Genomic DNA, 16,751 nt, shown 5'->3' with positions numbered 1-16,751 from the left:
TCTGTATCTCTGTAGCTACTGCCCTGAGCAGTAATTTCCATGGATCTCTTCACCGTGAGGCTAAGAGGGGGGCTTATTAATTCACTCTTACGGCCTGATCCTGAGGAGGGTTAAGTGCTCACCACTCCAAATGGGAGTTCAGGAGCTCAGCACCAACCAGCATCAGGCCATTTTACAGCACCCACCATGCTGAGTTTGTGAATAGGGAGGGAAAGATGGTCTTGGAATGAAGGCACCAGACTCCTGGGTTCTTCTTTTAGCCATGTGAAGGAGCGTGGGCTGATAGTTAGAGCAGGGGATTGACAGGTTTAGACAGCAGTCATGTCCTTTTGATGAGTACCTTAATATCGCTGAGAGGGTTGAACAATGTTTGTGTGTGCTAGGACTATGGAGGACCTGGGGTGGCCATATGGCTGAGAGAACTTGAGCCCCTTGATTCCTCTGGGCTGAGCAGGGAGAGATGAGACAAGAGGAAAGGATGATGCACTTATGGGTGCAATAGGCACAAAACAATGCTGAGAGATTCAGTTCTGCTCAGTGATAATTCTCAGGAGCGCAGGGCACCTGTGCAAAGAGATATGGGTCTTCATGCTGGTGAATGCAAGGTCAGGAGCTAATGCAGTTAATCATAGAATCATAGAATATCAGGGTTGGAAGGGACCTCAGGAGGTCATCTAGTCCAACCCCCTGCTCAAAGCAGGACCAATCCCCAGTTAAATCATCCCAGCCAGGGCTTTGTCAAGCCTGACCTTAAAAAACTTCTAAGGAAGGAGATTCTGATAATACCACCCTGAGCAATGAAAGATGAGGGCACATCAATCAATGCACTGTCCTAGTTGGGTGTAGTCTCCACCTATAGGCTGGATACACTCTGGGTCTGATGTTGGGTTGGGAGTGAGGCTGGCTGGATGGACATTACCCCTGGGTCCGAGGCCAGCCAGGGAGCAATGAGTTAGCTGGTGTGTCTGTGCTCCCTGCCCTCTTCTAGGTGGAATCACAACTTCCCAGCCAAGTGTCACAGACCCGATCCCTGATGGAGCTGCTCCAGCTGTAGAGGCAAGGGCTGAGCTTGGGAGCAAGAATTGGAGCATTCTCTCCCCCTCGGTTGTTGTGAGGTTCTCCATGGCCATGGTAGGCAGAGTGACTGCAGCACAGTGCTGGGTGCCTCTGTTTGGGGACTAGAGTGACGTGATCTCAATGGGCATTTCCAAACCTGCTCCTCTGCTCTCCCTCCCCAGCCCAGCCCCAGTTCACATTCCCATGGGCTGTAGGAGGTGGCTGTGCACATGTGTCCTGCCTTATTGTGTGCACACGGCTGGCCCTAGCAACTACAAGCAGATCCTGGGAGAGGGCTTCCTGCACAATCCTCTGCCCTCTGCCAGGATCTCTGGCTGAACCCACCTGGTCTCACAGTTGTCTCCCAGATCTGTTGCTGTGTTTTCTTCTCCACCAGGCTGAGCTCCAATTTGCCCCCCAAGTCTCTGGTGTAGATTTCCATGTCTGGATCCAGGGGATGAACTGCCATATTGGAGAACTCCAACTCCTGCAGCAAAGAGAAGTCACCCCCTTGTGGTGAGCCCACCTGAGCCGGCAGAGCAGGAGTGGGCGATGCATGTGGATCCTCAACAATCCTCCCCAAATCCTTATGTATCCTTAATAATCCTCCCTGAGTTCTCAGAGGAGGAGGGGCCTTCTGCGTTTGACCTCCCATTACCAGGAACACAGTAGCCGTCAATATAACTTTCATCCCTTTCTCACTCACTTCCTGCCCCTGGGCTCGCTCTGCCCTCAGACTGACTGAGCCCCTCTTGGTTCACTCCAACTGTCCCACTGAAAGCATAAGAGGGGCAGATTCAGCTCCCACCTCTGTGCTGACGATTCCCAGGTCAGCCTCTCTACCCACTCTGCCAGAGCCCTGCCTCCTCTGGTATCTCTTGCAGCCGGTTCATACTGAGCTCAGCTCCTCACCTCCCCTTCCAACCCCTTCCCTGTCTCTGCCTTCTCCATCCCTGTCAATAGCTCCACTGGCCTCCTGTCATCCAGGGCTCCCTGCAGCACAGAGCCCCCTTGCACTGTATCAGGGAAGTAGGGTCAACATTGACTGTGAGGTGAGAGCACCCCCTACTGAGTCATCCTCTACATCCTGTGCCATAACCTCTGATTAAAGATACAGAACAGAAGGAAAAACAGTTGAAGTCTTTGAAATGTAAAGTAGTAAATAAGGATTTGATTGTAACAACATCCCTTGTTCCCTTTCCTGTGCGCTACAGAGAGTTTTTAGAAGGAAAAACCACCTTGATGTCTCAGATGGTATCAAAGATGGTAATAACTGTGCTCTTTGGGGAAAAGTGAAGTTAGCTGAGAGGGGCTGGAGTTGTCATAGTTACTGTTGTTGTTAAAGTCTGATCCTGTTTCCAGTAAGACAAAACAAGACAAGACAAGCACACAGAAAAGGGGAGAGAAAAGAACAGCAAAGAAAGAAAATGCTTTTGTCTCTGATGCTGACTCTCACTGGCTACTTCATTGCTGGAGAAACATAGGCCCAGCACATTGTCTGATCAGCCTGTCCGAGACCTGGCAAACTCATACAAGAGTCCGGCTGTCTATGGAATAGCTATAAGCTGCATCTTTCTGGTCACAGGCTTACAGCAGTGTTTCAAAATCTCCAGACTTGGCTGGTCAAGCCAGACTTTCATTAGACAGATGGAAAAAAGAGAGAGCTAGGACAGAAAAGAAATAAAGTAGGGAAGGGAAAGAACACATGGGGGAGGGGAGAAGAGAGACAAAGTCTCACATCCCAGGTAGTACTCGAGATTCAGCTGAAGCCGGTGGAGGTGGCGATGTCATCTGGCTTCCTCTTCCTGGTCTGGTCTGGTCTGGACATCTTTCAGGATGGAGATGCAGAAGGTCCGGGTCCCAGGAGACGGGGCGAGTGGCAGCTATCAAGGTGGAGCTCACTCCTGTAGCCAAATTTCTCTCCCCAAATCTCTTTCTTTAAGGACCCCAAAAAGGAGTGAGGGGAACAGCCCATCCTCTCATAATTTTGTCCTTCAATTAGGCCTATCTGAAACACCAAGTTTAGTTCATTGATTTCTAGTCCCACATTTTCTTGTTTACCAGGCATGATCTTAACACAGTCCTTGCATTAGATCCTGAGGGCCTTTTTGTTTGGACTAATTCAGTCTGTCTCCCTTCTGTACCTTTTCCCATCAGTACTGATTGTTATGGGTTATTTTGACGCTTCATGAACTTACACTCACTTTTTACAGTTGAGCTCGCAATAATGGTAAATTTGCAGACCCAGTTATCACAGCAGACCTTAATATTGTTAATCCTCAATGGAAGCAGAGAGTTTAAATTTTACATACCTTAGGTGTCACTTCTATTTCTGAGGGACTGGATACAAAAGAACAAGAGCCGAAGCGTAGGGGCTTGCTTTTAGAAGGCTTGCGCACCCTTATTGACTGGTACTTCATTTCATTGTCCTCAATTGCCTGTGAAGTACAAGCACCATTATTCCTTGGAGATCCAAAGAGAGATGGATGGGCCCAGAGGAGAAAGGGTCCAGATTCCTTTTTAACTGCTACATCGCAGCCAACGGGGAGAAGAGTCTTTGTGATCCCAGGGGCAGTGGCATTACAAAAGCTGCAAGTGAGGAGTAACCTTGAGGAACCTGCATTTTTAGTGTGATTTTGCTCCCAATAAGGAAAGTCAAATCTGCTCCCCATCTTCATTTCATGGCTGGATCCATATTAAATTAAGGGACTAAGAACTGACAGCAACCAGCTTTGTACCTTCCAGAGGGCCTCCAACAAAGCCAGGTGAGACCAGACTATATATGGAATCATAGATTAGGGTTGGAAGAGACCTCAGGAGGTCATCTAGTCCAACCCCCTGCCCAAAGCAGGACCAACCCTGACTAAATCATTCTAGCCAGAGCTTTGTCAAGACGGGCCTTAAAAACCTCTAAGACTGGAGGATATCCCTGATGGCAGTACCATAAACAGCAGGGATGTGGGGTGGGGACAGCAGCAGGCCTTATTTCACATAATGAGCATCTCAGGCCTTCTTTCTCCAAGAAGCAAAAAGAGGCCCAGACAGTCCTGAACCATTCCAAAGGCCTGAGACAGACAGTCTCTTCGGTCCTCACACGGGGCTTCAAAGAGGCGTGTGAGAAAGCCTTTATGTACACATAGAGCAATGCACAGGAGGTAACCCTGGGGGAGGGGAGGGCTGCATGTGATGCACTCATTCCTCTGTGTAGCTGCTTAATTGTCTAGCCCTCTGGCTGTTTAGCCATACCCGGCTGCCTTCCTTCCCATATATAAACCCAGCCCAGAACTCCAGAGCTCTCTGCCTAAGCTGTCTTCCTTATCTGTGTGGCCCAGGTAGGCAGCATGCCCCATCCCAGTCACATGGGACTGGGCATAACTCACTCAGATTCAACGGAAATACTTTCTAACATTTCCGAGGTAGAATTACACTCTGGGGAGTGAGTTTGGAGTCACTCGGCCCTCAGAAGCACACATCACTGCACTGGTTTGTGCAGTTATTTCACTACAGTGCATGCTAGAGGATGTTGCAACTCACTCCTTCTTCTCAGCCCAAGTGTAGCTTGTGGATCTGGACAATGTATATCTACAGTATATTATTATTGGATTCTCCTTTACCTGTACTAGTGAGAGATCACTGGGTATCAAGTAGAGGTGGAGGGTTACATCTGCAGCCCTGCTGGACCGATAAAGCAGCACCAGGGTGTGTATTGGAGGAAATAGCTTAGAATAGATCTGTTTCCAAAGCAGTCCAATTGGAGAGAAGCTGGGGTTCTCCAGCACGGCGTGGAACGGCCTCACCCGTGTTGGACTTTCCAGGATCATCCCCCAGTCAACAAAATGGGCCACTTGAAGCTGAGAAATGTCAACCTCTGCTGCTGTTGAAGGACAACAAAGAACGTGAGATTTTACCTGTCTTGTTCCCCTAGCTGCCTAATGGCTGGATCAGGGCTTGAGAGTCAGGACTCTGTTCCCTGCTCTGGAGGAAATGTCCATTGTAGACAGCTCACTGCTCATTTGCTCTCCCCAGTGTGAGATCAGCATTTTGAAACCAGTGTTTCTTGCTTCCTGTCCCAAAAGATCAAATGACCTTTGCCCAATTTCCTACTGAACCCATGGCTCTGGAATAATCTTTGTCATGGCTCTGCTCCTACATTCTTTCTATACATTGGTGACCAAAATTGGACCCAGTACTCCAGCTGAGACCTAATCCGTGCTGAGTGGAGCGGTATTATCGCCTCCTGTGATTTGCATACTATACTTCTGTAAATGGAACCTAAAATTGCATTTGCTTTTTTTGCAACAGCATCACATTGCTGACTCATGTTGAGATTGTGACCCCCCCACCACTCCCAGATCTTTCTCAGCAGTGCTGCTGCCAAGCCAGTTATCCCCCATTTTGTATTTGTGCATTTGGTTTTTCTTCCCTAAATGTAGCACCTTACATTTAGAAGGGTGTTGATAAGTTGGAGAGAGTTCAGAGAAGGGCCACAAGTATGATTAAACAATTAGAAAACATGCCTTATAGTGAGACTCAAGGTGCTCAATCTATTTTGCTTAACAAAGAACTGACTTGATCATAGTTTATAAGAACCCCAATAGGGAACAAATATGTAGTAACGGGCTCTTCAGTCCAGCAGAGAAAGGTCTAACAGTGACAGTAATTAACCATTGGAACAATTTACCAAGCTTTGTGGTGGATTATCCATTACTGGCAATTTTTAAATCAAGATTGGATGTTTTTCTAAAAGATAGGCAATACGTTTGGGGAACTTTTCTGGCCTGTGCTATGGAGGAAGTCAGACTAGATTATCACAATGGTCCCTTCTGGCCTTGGAATCTATTAATCTAAAAACCTTTAAAAACCTGGCTTATGGAAATCTCCTGTGTGGCTGAAAGGAGCTATAGAATGCCGTTTGTAGCAATATTTTACTACCGTACCTGCGAGGCACAGGAAGTGCGGGAGGTGAACGGCTGCCACAGCCCTAGGTGGTTCTACCCTGATGTTGAACAAAGGGCTGGACACCATCCATTGCTGCTTCTCAGATGTGCTCAGACGCCGATCCCAGGAGTCGTATCCATATTGGATGGTCACGGCTGCTATCACCTCAAACCCCAGTTCAGTTTCAGAGCAACGGAACGAGCCTGCCCTTGGGAGGTGAACCCTGCAGAGCATGGGGAGAAAAGGGTTAAACAGCACTGGCTGGAACCATCTCACTACCTTTTCCAACTGACCCCAGGTGCCCTCACATTTATCTCCTTAACTCTAGCTCCAGCTCAGCCCTGTGCTTCGATATCAGGATTACTCTATATACAACAACAAAAGCTGGGTGATAATGAGAACACTTGGACCTTCTCAGACTCCATCCCTGTTAGGAGTTAAGGAGAGTCAGTCTCACTGGAAGACTGAAAGCTAGTTGCTGGCCCAGCACTCCAATCACTTAAGCATTAATCAGTTCCCACAGGAAAGACCTGATGGAGGAGTGGAGTACTTCATTACCTACTCAGACTGGAGGCTGATAAGCTAAGAATGTAAGAATGGCCATACTGGGTCAGACCAATGGTCCATCTAGCCCAGTGTCCTGTCTTCTGACAGTATTCAGTGCCAGATGCTTCAAAGAGAATGAACAGAACAGGGCAATTATCAAGTGATCCATCCCCTGTTGTCCACTCCCAGCTTCTGGCAATCAGAGGCTAGGGACACCCAGAGCATAGGATTGCATCGCTGAACAACATGGCTAATAGACATTAATGGACCTATCCTTCAGGAACTTATCTAGGTCTTTTTTGAACCCAGTTATAGTTGTGGCCTTCACAACATCCTCTGGCAAGGAGTTCCACAGGCTGACTGTGTATTGTGTGAAGAAGTACTTCCTTTTGTTTGTTTTAAACCTGCTGCCTGTTAATTTCATTTGGTGACCCCTAGTTCTTGCGTTATGTGAAGGCGTCAATAACGTGTCCTTACTCACTTTCTTCACACCCGTCACAATTTTATAGACCTCTGTCGTGTCCCCCCTTAGCTGTCTCTTTTCCAAGCTGAAAGGTGCCAGTCTTTTTGATCTCTCCTCACGTGGAAGCTGTTCCATCCCCCTCATCATTTTTGTTGCCCTTCTCTGCAACTTTTCCAATTCTAATATTGCTAATTATAATTACAAAATCATAGCTAAGTATCCCATTAGCTGAGAGGACAGTTAAGAAGAACTGGAAGGAAGTGCAGAGCGGGGTGGGGGGGGGGGGGCTGGCAGAGTTGGGAAGAAGTCAGAGCTCAGGGTGGCAAAATCTCTTCGTCTTCCTCTCCCAGGGGAAAGTAGCTGAGGACTGGAGAAAACTGTAGACCACGTTGCTGTGCAGGACTGTGATGGTGGTTTGGGGGAGGTTATAAAAATAACACTTATGGAGGTGCTAACAAACAGAAGGTTCATAGATTCATAGATATTTAGGTCAGAAGGGACCATTATGATCATCTAGTCTGACCTCCTGCACAACGCAGGCCACAGAATTTCACCCACCACTCCTGCAAAAAACCTCACACCTATATCTGTGCTATTGAAGTCCTCAAATCGTAGTTTAAAGACTTCAAGGAGCAGAGAATCCTCCAGCAAGTGACCCGTGCCCCATGCTACAGAGGAAGGCGAAAACGGTGTCCCAGGCTGTTTGCGTGGCATCGCAGGACATTGAGCCCACCCCATGGGATGCTGCGCCCTCAGTGTGATAGGAGCTGGCCTGCGCTCCCAGACACAGGCGGCTGCAGAGAGGGTGACACCGAACTCCCAGCCCCAGCTCTTACCTGTACATCTCCTGGTTCCCATCTGGGCCCCGAACGGTCTCAGGGTGTATTTCTTCTGGAGGATCCTAAAACACAGGAACTGGCATTAACTTGGCCCCACTGGGGATTTCCCACTGCAGAGCTCTTTGCAGAGGGAATCTGGGCAGCTGTGGCCAAGTGTTCAGCTGGGGGCTGTTTCCATGGCCTGGGACCCTAGCAGCGTGGCTGGCAGGGGGGGACTCTGACCAGCTGGATTCCAGCCCCACAGTCAGTCATTCCCTTGGGGCATTTCCCAGGGGACAGAGATGCCCCGGTCTGGGCAGTGGTGTAATTCTCAGAGGTATGGCTGAGAGGGAGGGGAAGAGATAGAGAGAAGGGTGAGGCAATAGATGGACCGACAGACAAGGATCTGAGTGATCCCACAATCCTTTACCTCCTCTCTGGGACACAAGTCACATTTGTCCTGTCCCCAGGGGTCCCTGCTGGAATCCTCACTCCGGCTGGTCTCTCCTGCAGCAGAGAGGGGGAAAGGCCCTTTCACATCTCACCTTCTCACAGCATTGGATAATGAGCCCCCATCCCCCGTGCACAGCAATGGGATCTGGGCATTTCCATCGGCAAACTCCCCCACGGATGGATCTGTTCTGTGCATTAACCCAGCTCTGATGCTGCTGCTGTGCAGGGACCACTGGGCTCGCAAGGCCTGGGGGAAGGGCTCTGTGTTGAGGGAGAAGGTGGGGCGGCACAGGATAGATGGGTTCAGTGAGGGGGACTGTCATAAACATATAGATAAGGGTAGCATAAAATCCCTCCTGAGCAGCTGTACTGAATCTTTACCTGTAGGGGTTAAGAAGCACAAATAACCCAGTTGGCACCTGACTAAAAGGAACAATAAGGAAAGAAGATACTTTCAAATATGCGGGGGGAGGTTTTGTTTATGCTCTCTTTGTTTGTTCCCTCTCCGGAGGGAGAGAGAAGCCAAGCAGGGACAACATCTCCTGAAAATATACCTGGAATAATCCATCTAAGAATTATAGAAATTGTAAGTGAGGCAAGGAAATGAGTTAGGTTATCATCTTTTGTTTCAGCCTGTGAATTTTCCCTATGCTAAGAGGTAGTTTTATTCCTGTTTTTTGTAACTGTGAAGCTGAGTCCAGAGGGGAGTCCTCTGTGTTTTAAATCTTTTTATTACCCTGTAAAGTTACCTTCCATCCTGATTTTGCAGGTGTGATTCTTTTACTTTTTTTCTTTATAATAAAGTTCTTCTTTTAAGAACCTGATTGATTTTCAGTGTCCTAAAAACCAAAGGGTTTGGTCTCTGCTCACATTGTAACCAATTGGTTGGTATATTATTCTCAAGCCTCCCCAGAAAAAGGGGTGAAGAGGTTTGGGGGAATATTTTGGGGAAACAGGGACGCCAAGTGACCCTTTTCCTGCATTTTTGTCTAAATCACTTTGTGGTGGCAGCAATACTGTCCAAGGACAAGGAAGGGAATTTGTGCCTTGAGGAAGGTTTTAACCTAAGCTGGTAGAAATAAGCTTAGGGGGTCATTCATGCAGGTCCCCATATCTGTACCCCAGAGTTCAGAGTGGGGAGGGAACCCTGACAGGATCAAGGCATAAAGGGGAGAAGAGTGGGCAGGATGTGGGGTGGGGGCAGAATAGGGAGGGGAGAGCCCAGAGTGATCCTGCAAGCACCGGAGATTAAACCTGATGCGGGTGATGAGGGCAGTGGTGGCAGGGTCGGATCAGGGGATGGTCAGAACAACAGGTGGAGGGGACGTTTTGTTTCTTTCTGCTCAGCCATGAGCGAGGCCCATCAAACCACCTGCAACTCTGGGCAATTTGAACCTCACTCACCTGTAGCACCAGCCGCAGACCCAGTGGAGGGCAGGAGGGTCTGTTTCCAGATGATCTCTGGGGAGTGAATAATAATAATAATAATAATGTCATTATTGTCTATTTCCCAGGCGCCTTCCATCCCAAACTGCTTTCCAGGGATAAACATGTAGCCACCTCTGGGGTGGGGCACAGCAGACCTATGGGGTCAATTAGCCTTATATCCTGACCCGTTCCTGCTGCCCCTGATCAGACCAACAGGCCCATCTAGCCCAATATCCTCCCATCTCCCTGTCACCCAGATCAGACCTATGGGTCTGTGCAGTATGGCAGAAGTTTGGCAGCACAGAAATGCAGCTACTTCTGGGGTTGGGGCAGCTGGTTAACAACTGCACAGCAGTGTTGCACAGTAATCGCTCACTTTGGTGCTGAAATGTAGCCACTTTTGGGGTGGGGCACAGCAGCTGGCAAACGGCCACCCAGTGATGCTGCACAAATAGCAGTTTGGGACAGGAAGTGAAAGAGAATCCTGAGCCTACTGCACTCGGAGGCTGTGCACAAGCCGAATTGCTTATACCAAATGGTAACTGCAAGGAATAAAGTGGACCCACTGGCACTGTGAGAGCAGAAATGCATGTGGCTGCGATAGGCCAGTGTGCATGACAGAGAGAGAGAGAGAGAGAGAGAGAGGTGGAGCTACAATCAGCACCACCCACCTTCTGCCGCCTCTGTCTTTGCAGCAGAATTGGGGTCGGAGTCACTGTCTTCATCGATGCATCCTGAAAAGAAAAATGGAAACTGACAAAATTCCAAACAATCTGAGCCAAATTCTGACCTCAGTGAACCTGGTGTAAATCCAGAACAACCTCACTGAGTCAGTGAAGTCAGGGCTGGATTCTGATCTCAATTACACAGATCTAAACTTGGAGTGATTCCAAACAGATTAACCAAGAGTTCCAGTCCAGTGTGCTATCCACTAGGCAACACTACCTCCCACTTTGCCCACATCTTTCCTTGAAAACAGAGGTTTGAAACTGGACGGCAGTAGGTGAAAATTTCATTGTACTATTATTTTTCCATCACTGCAGCACTCTGTACTGGCCTATGGCAAGGCAGAGTCCCCTGCCCAGGAAGAGCTCTCAGCCTGTAAACCTAAAAGACGATAGAAAGATTTCCATGCACGTGCACGAACTGGAGTTCTTTGAAGTTGACTCTGCACATTCCCACTCATGGAATACGCCAACGATACAGTTCTGAGGGTGGACAGCAGTGCCCTTTGGAGCACCCTCCTGCCCTATTCTTGCCCTGCCTGTATGTGCTGAGGGTCTGGCTAGGAAAGGGGGCCTGGCGCTCCAGTCACCTTGGTTCCTTCCACCACCTCCTCAAGTCCAAAGTTGTAACTAGGACCCTAAGGAAGTGGGGAAGGTGGACAGGGAGTAGGAATGTGCAGAGTCCATCTCTGAGAACTCCAGCTCCAGGTGAATAACGTTAATTTCTTCTTTCAGTGGCCTCAGCACGATCCCTCTCATGGGACAGTTTGATAAGCAGCACTCCTGTCTCTGGATGGTGGGATGCGGAGTCCTAGTTAAACAGTAATAGTAATATGGCCTTACCAATTTGGCTCCAATCTGGATGCCAGATCAGGGCAGTGGTGTTCCATGAAGGTGTGAACAGAGCTCCAGGTGGCAGTTCTGCAGATCTCTAAAGTTGGGACATGTCTAAGGTAGGCCATGGAAGCCGCCTTTGCTCTGGTGGTCTCTTGGAAGAGGGACAGAGCCACGTAGGAGTGTGTAATGCGTGTAACTTCACCTCCCCCGACTGAGGGTGAGGGCTAGGAAATGTACTGGCAAGTGAATTGAATATTTGAGATAGAATTCTGTTACCACTGTGAGGAGGAGTTTAGGGTGAGGGGGAAGAACCCCTTTATCTTGTGGAAGACTATAAATGGTGGGTCATCCATAAGAGCTTGTAACTCTTCCCTTCTAGCAGATAGAATGGCCACAATGAAGACTGTCTTAACTCACCTCCCAAAGTCTCAAAGGGCAGTTTCATGAGCTAAGTATGAGAAGGAGGTCCCGTGTTGGTGTAGGTTCCTTGACTGGAGGGTAGACATTCATTAGTCTCTTCAGGAATCTATTTACAGAGTCATGACTAAATACAATCTCATTGTCAATTAACACATGATGCCACTTTCATGGATAAGAAAAGCTGCAAGATGCACTCTCATGGATAAGAAAAGCCTTAAGCATCTCAAATGAAGTGTTTCAGAGTAGCAGCCGTGTTAGTCTGTATTCGCAAAAAGAAAAGGAGTACTTGTGGCACCTTAGAGACTAAATAAATTGGTTAGTCTCTAAGGTGCCACAAGTACTCCTTTTCTTTTTTCAAATGAAGTGGGTACTCCAATGCAGGTTGAACAGGAGCTGAAATTGGGTTTATGCTCAGAGCTAAGAGAACCTTTTCCACTTAAGGTCATAACACCTGCAGGTTGGCTGTTTCTTGGAGTTTGAGAAAGTGTCTTGAACTTTTTTTTGAGCAGAACAGACTCCTGTGGTCCATGCTGCCATATGCCATTATGGTGGGTCTGGGTGGCAAATCCAATCACTCTTACGGGTCAATAAATATGTGGTTGCTAGGAGAGACAGACTCCTTGTGATATCTTTAGGAGGTCTGAACATCATTATTGTCTCGCCCATACTGTAAGGGGAGGGTTGGGGGTGGGAGGGGTACTGAACTGAATGGAAAAGCCTTTGGACAATCTCCAGAATCCATCTGTCCATAGTGATGGCACTCCAAGTGTTGAAGGAGTGAGAAAGATGGTTTCTGAAGGTGTGTGTGTGGGGGGGGGGAGGCAGGCAAATGAGTGATTGGGTAGAAATTGCTCAGAGGTTTTCAAGGATCTCGTCAAATCTGAGACCAAGGACCTGGTGCATAAGTAGATGATGAAACTAATTTCCCTTCAGGATGGGGCTTATAAGTCTTGGGGGGGAGGGATAGCTCAGTGGTTTGAGCTTTGGCCTGCTAAACCCAGGGTTGTGAGTTCAATCCTTGAGGGGGCCATTTAGGGATCTGGGGCAAAAATTGGGGATTGGTCCTGCTTTGAGCAGGGGGTTGGACTAGATGACCTCCTGAGGTCCCTTCCAACCCTGATATTCTATGATTCTTCCCTTCTCTGCTGAAGATGAGCAAGGGGTTTCTGCTGATATTGTTTCTTTTTCACTAAATAAGACAAAGACAATTGGTATTGCTGCCTGTGATACCTGAACATTGGCACATCAAACCTCCTCCTCAATGACTTAGAGATCTCAGGCAATCCAGCTGTAGACACAGTGTCCTTTATCTTTTCTAGAAGTTCATCAGTTCCAGCACTGAATAATCCATGCCTCTCAAATTGAAGATCTTCCACCCTGGTTCTGTTTTCGGGAGGGAGACCAGAAGAGCGAAGCCAAGACTTATATCTTAGTGTAATTGCTGAAACTGCCACACTGGAAGGTGCATCTCAGAAGTCAAACAAGCCTTTAAATCATGTTTTGCCACTGGCTGGCCTTCCAAAATGGATGTTCTGGCCAGTTTCCTCTGCTTTTCTGGCAGAGACTTTGCAAATAGATCAATCATCTCCCTTAGGTGGTATTGATACCGAGACATTACTGCCTGGTAGTTGGACACTCTAATGCTCAATGTAGCAGAGGAGAAAACTTTCCTACCCAGGGTATCTAATTTTTGGCCCTTTCTATCAGAATGGGTAGAATGGAATTTACCTCAGTTTGTTCTCTGAACAGCAGCTGCCACTACCAATGAGTTTGGAGCAGGGCGAGTATGAAAATCCCTCAAGGGGAAGTTGATAGTTTGTCAGCTTTCTTAGAATTGCTTGCCCAGGGGTGGATTCAACCTGATTTTGTTGTTCTTGGTTTCTGGTTGCAAACCCTGTAGGACTAGAATAATCCTTTTCGAGGGTGATTCCAAAGTATCAAATGCTAGATGTGTTGGAATGCTAGGGCTGAAGCCATACTGGGTCAGACCAAAGGTCCATCTAGCCCAGTATTCTGTCTTCTGACAGTGGCCAATGCCAGGTGCCCCATAGGGAATGAACAGAACAGGGAATCACCAATGGCCATGGAATGGTATTCATGGTAATCATCAGGGGTTTCAAATATACAAAGCAGACTGGGTATTTGACACCGCTGGGATAGAGAGATTGAGAAGTTACCTAATAGGATACTGACACTTTACATTGACACACTCTTGCCTTGCAAGGAGCATGGGAGAGATTCAGGGACATGGTGAGAGAGCAGAGTTAAGGCTGTCTGGGGTAATGGCATTTCCAGAGACAAAATTAGTTTCTGATCACACAGATGCTATCACCAACATACTGGAATGAGTCAGCAAGGGTTCTAGTAGGGGTAGGTCACAATGGGAAGCTTTCAGGGACGATCAGGCAGCAGCGAGGGGACCAGGCCACCCGCTGCAGGACAATGGGAGGTTTTAGGAACACAGTTATTCTGCAGACTAACCTGCTTTGTCCCTGTGTGTGGTTAACAAAGGGTTAATGGAGCCATGCAATAACTTACCCACAACTCTGAACCCAGTGTTAGCAGATGGACCTTGATTTTCAGGGAGGGAGGAAAGGAGGGCTAGAAGCAGAGAAAGAGTGACAGACAGCATCAGTCTCATGGAGCCTAAGAGCCCTTGGAGCAGGGGTATTAAAAGGGGACATGACACCCCCAATGGCCATGGACCCTGCCAGCTTCACTCACCCCCAAGAGCTGCCCCTCCCACCACCCTGTGGGGGAGACCCCTCCCTCATGGGACCCCAAGTCCCTTCTCTCCCCTCACCTGCCAGACCTTATAAAAGGAGAGCTGTGAGAGTCGGGGGGAGGGGGCAGAGAGAAGCTGGGTCTGGGAGACAATAGTGAAGGGGGCAGAGAGGGACAACTATCGACACTCCCACTGCACACTCTGCTGTAGAGGGTCCCAGGGAGGCAGAGGGAAGCCCTCTCCCCATTTTCTCCCCCTCCCCAACCCCGGGTCCCAGTTTTTCACTATCAAACAGTGCTCACCCAGCAGAGAGGGCAGGAGGTCGGGGTGAGAGGAGCGGGAGGTACCTGCAGCCTCATCACTTACTGTGCTCACCAATCACTGCTGCTCTCTAGTGTAGTTTCTCCACACTGCCCCCCCCGCACCCCACACCCCTTTGGAGTTAGATCTGGGCCCAGAGAAAAACCCAGATGTAAGAGCCCCTCACCCCAGAGCGGAGAGGGGTTTGAGAGCTGATGTGACTGGTACAAACAGCTCCTCTGAGAGACAGGGCAAATCAGAGCCCATCACTTGTGTCTGCATCACTCCCCAGGCCATGACGGGGAGGGGCTGGCAGCGGATGGGATAACAAAACCCTGGCCTGTCGGGGTGAGGGATGCCCAGCTCTGGATTGTGCAGCTGGAGCTAGTTTTGCCTGGAATGGACCCAACAGCACCAAATATTGAAATAATCTCCCCGCGCTCCACACACCTGCACATTGTACAGTATTGAGGGGGCTGCTTGAACACACATGTCCCAGCCCCAATACCACAGTGATGGGTGAGGGATGAGCTAGTGGCCTCTTTGGGATGAGCACTGGGTACCGCCCCTTCATAGCACAGAGGGAGCTTTTTTTCTTGGTGTCATGTATTTACTCTGTGACTTTCCAATGAGGTCTCTGTTAGCTGCTGTCGATGTCGGGCAGAGGAAGCCCTGGTACTCCAGCCTCCACATGATCTCTGGGTTCATTGTTTTAGTTCTGATGTTCTGGTATTGCTTCCTGTTCAGCACCTTCCCATGGAGAAAATTCAGGACTGTGTTGACATGGGAGACGCGCTGGATCAGCTGTTCTCGGTGCCGGTCAACAAAATGTTTCCCTGGGGAGAAGGACAGCACCAAAAAAAAAAAAAACAGTCAGTTACTGATTTTATCATTTATTTAGTTTGATTTATACACACTACAATAAAAACTCCCTAGCCCATCCTGTACATCCACACCTGACCTCCATGCCATTACACTGGGGCTACTCCAGACACCTGCAATGAGTCCCAAAGGGATGGGGCCTTGAGAGGGAATGCCCTGCCAGCCACCCTCTCTCTTGTAGCAAAGGTCTCCTTTGCTGACCGTAACAGGAGCAGTGTGCCACAGGGAGAGAGGTGGGTAGAGGGTAGTCCAAAGGCATTTAGGGCTTTATAGGTCAAAACCAAGATCAATGTAGAGACCCACAGGCAGCCAGTGCAGGTTGTAGGGTGCAGGTTTGCTCACAAAATGGCCCCTGCTTAGCAAGTGGGCTGTCAGATTCTGCACCAGATGCAGGCCCTGAGTAGCTCTAATGCAGAGGGGACAGAGGCAGGGATGACAGTGGCAAAGTCTGTGTCCAGAAGGAGGAGCTGAAGCCTCCCAGCCGTCTAGATGGAAAAAGCCAACCTGGCTGCTGCTGCTCCCTGGCCTCCTAGTAACAGCCGGGATTCAAACTAGACTCCGAGATGGTGAACCCAACCAGCCAAAGGTGGGTGCACACCTTCAGTCAAAGGGGCAGGAATCACCCCCACCATCTCTTCCTGTTGCTTCTCCCAATCAGACCACATCACCTCAGTCTCAGTTGGTTTGAGTCTCACCCAACTGGCTCTCTGCACTATAAGCAGGACATGACATAAGCACCACAAAGGAGCCCTCCTGTCCCCCGACCCGCAATGGACAGGGTTTTTGAAGGCAGTTCTACTGCCCAGCTGTGAAGTGATGTGCTCTCGCTCCAGTGGAGAAGAGACAAAAGAGCCATCTGGGCCTGTTGGGCACTAACAAGGTGCACTGTAAGGCTTGTTCTGCCTGACTGGGGGAGCTTAAAAAGGGAAAACCTGCCACAGGAAGAGGTGATGAACAGGAGGAGAGCTGCTCCCCCACAGAGACTGCGAACAGAGACAGGTCAGCTGAGAGGGAGACCATTGCAGGCCTCACCTCTCTCGAAGCTGCACAGACCGACTGTGAAGCAGGACAGCCCAAGAGGAGAGGCTGGAGGTAGACCCCACTAAAGACAATAGAGCTGCGGCTAGACCAAGCCCAAAGGGCTGAATCCAGAAAGACTG

General features: G+C 49.0%; 2 protein-coding genes across 4 annotated transcripts in view; one reads left to right on the top strand and one right to left on the bottom strand.

Annotated features, from left to right (window-relative positions):
• LOC125638267 (uncharacterized) overlaps window positions 1-16,751 on the top strand; it is a 185,106-nt gene that overhangs the window by 51,924 nt on the left and 116,431 nt on the right. The gene's annotated exons all lie outside the window — the stretch shown is intronic.
• LOC125638258 (uncharacterized) overlaps window positions 1-16,751 on the bottom strand; it is a 69,993-nt gene that overhangs the window by 4,485 nt on the left and 48,757 nt on the right. For all 3 annotated transcript variants that reach the window (XR_012668795.1, XM_075129183.1, XM_075129184.1), the window contains 10 exons: window positions 15,324-15,545; window positions 14,223-14,285; window positions 10,374-10,436; window positions 9,679-9,735; window positions 8,252-8,328; window positions 7,840-7,904; window positions 5,994-6,217; window positions 4,671-4,930; window positions 3,369-3,494; window positions 1,402-1,543 (listed from right to left, as the gene is read on the bottom strand). Coding sequence is in view for 2 of the 3 variants with exons in the window: in XM_075129183.1 (XP_074985284.1) it covers window positions 1,402-1,543; window positions 3,369-3,494; window positions 4,671-4,930; window positions 5,994-6,217; window positions 7,840-7,904; window positions 8,252-8,328; window positions 9,679-9,735; window positions 10,374-10,436; window positions 14,223-14,285; window positions 15,324-15,545 (1,299 nt within the window). In the remaining variant the exon portion in view is untranslated. The remainder of the gene's footprint in view (window positions 1-1,401; window positions 1,544-3,368; window positions 3,495-4,670; window positions 4,931-5,993; window positions 6,218-7,839; window positions 7,905-8,251; window positions 8,329-9,678; window positions 9,736-10,373; window positions 10,437-14,222; window positions 14,286-15,323; window positions 15,546-16,751) is intronic.

Source organism: Caretta caretta, chromosome 6 (assembly GCF_965140235.1).
Source record: "Caretta caretta isolate rCarCar2 chromosome 6, rCarCar1.hap1, whole genome shotgun sequence".
Classification (NCBI taxonomy): domain Eukaryota; kingdom Metazoa; phylum Chordata; order Testudines; family Cheloniidae; genus Caretta; species Caretta caretta.
Note: the sequence above shows the minus strand (reverse complement) of the source record. Positions and strands in the feature narration are given on the sequence as shown.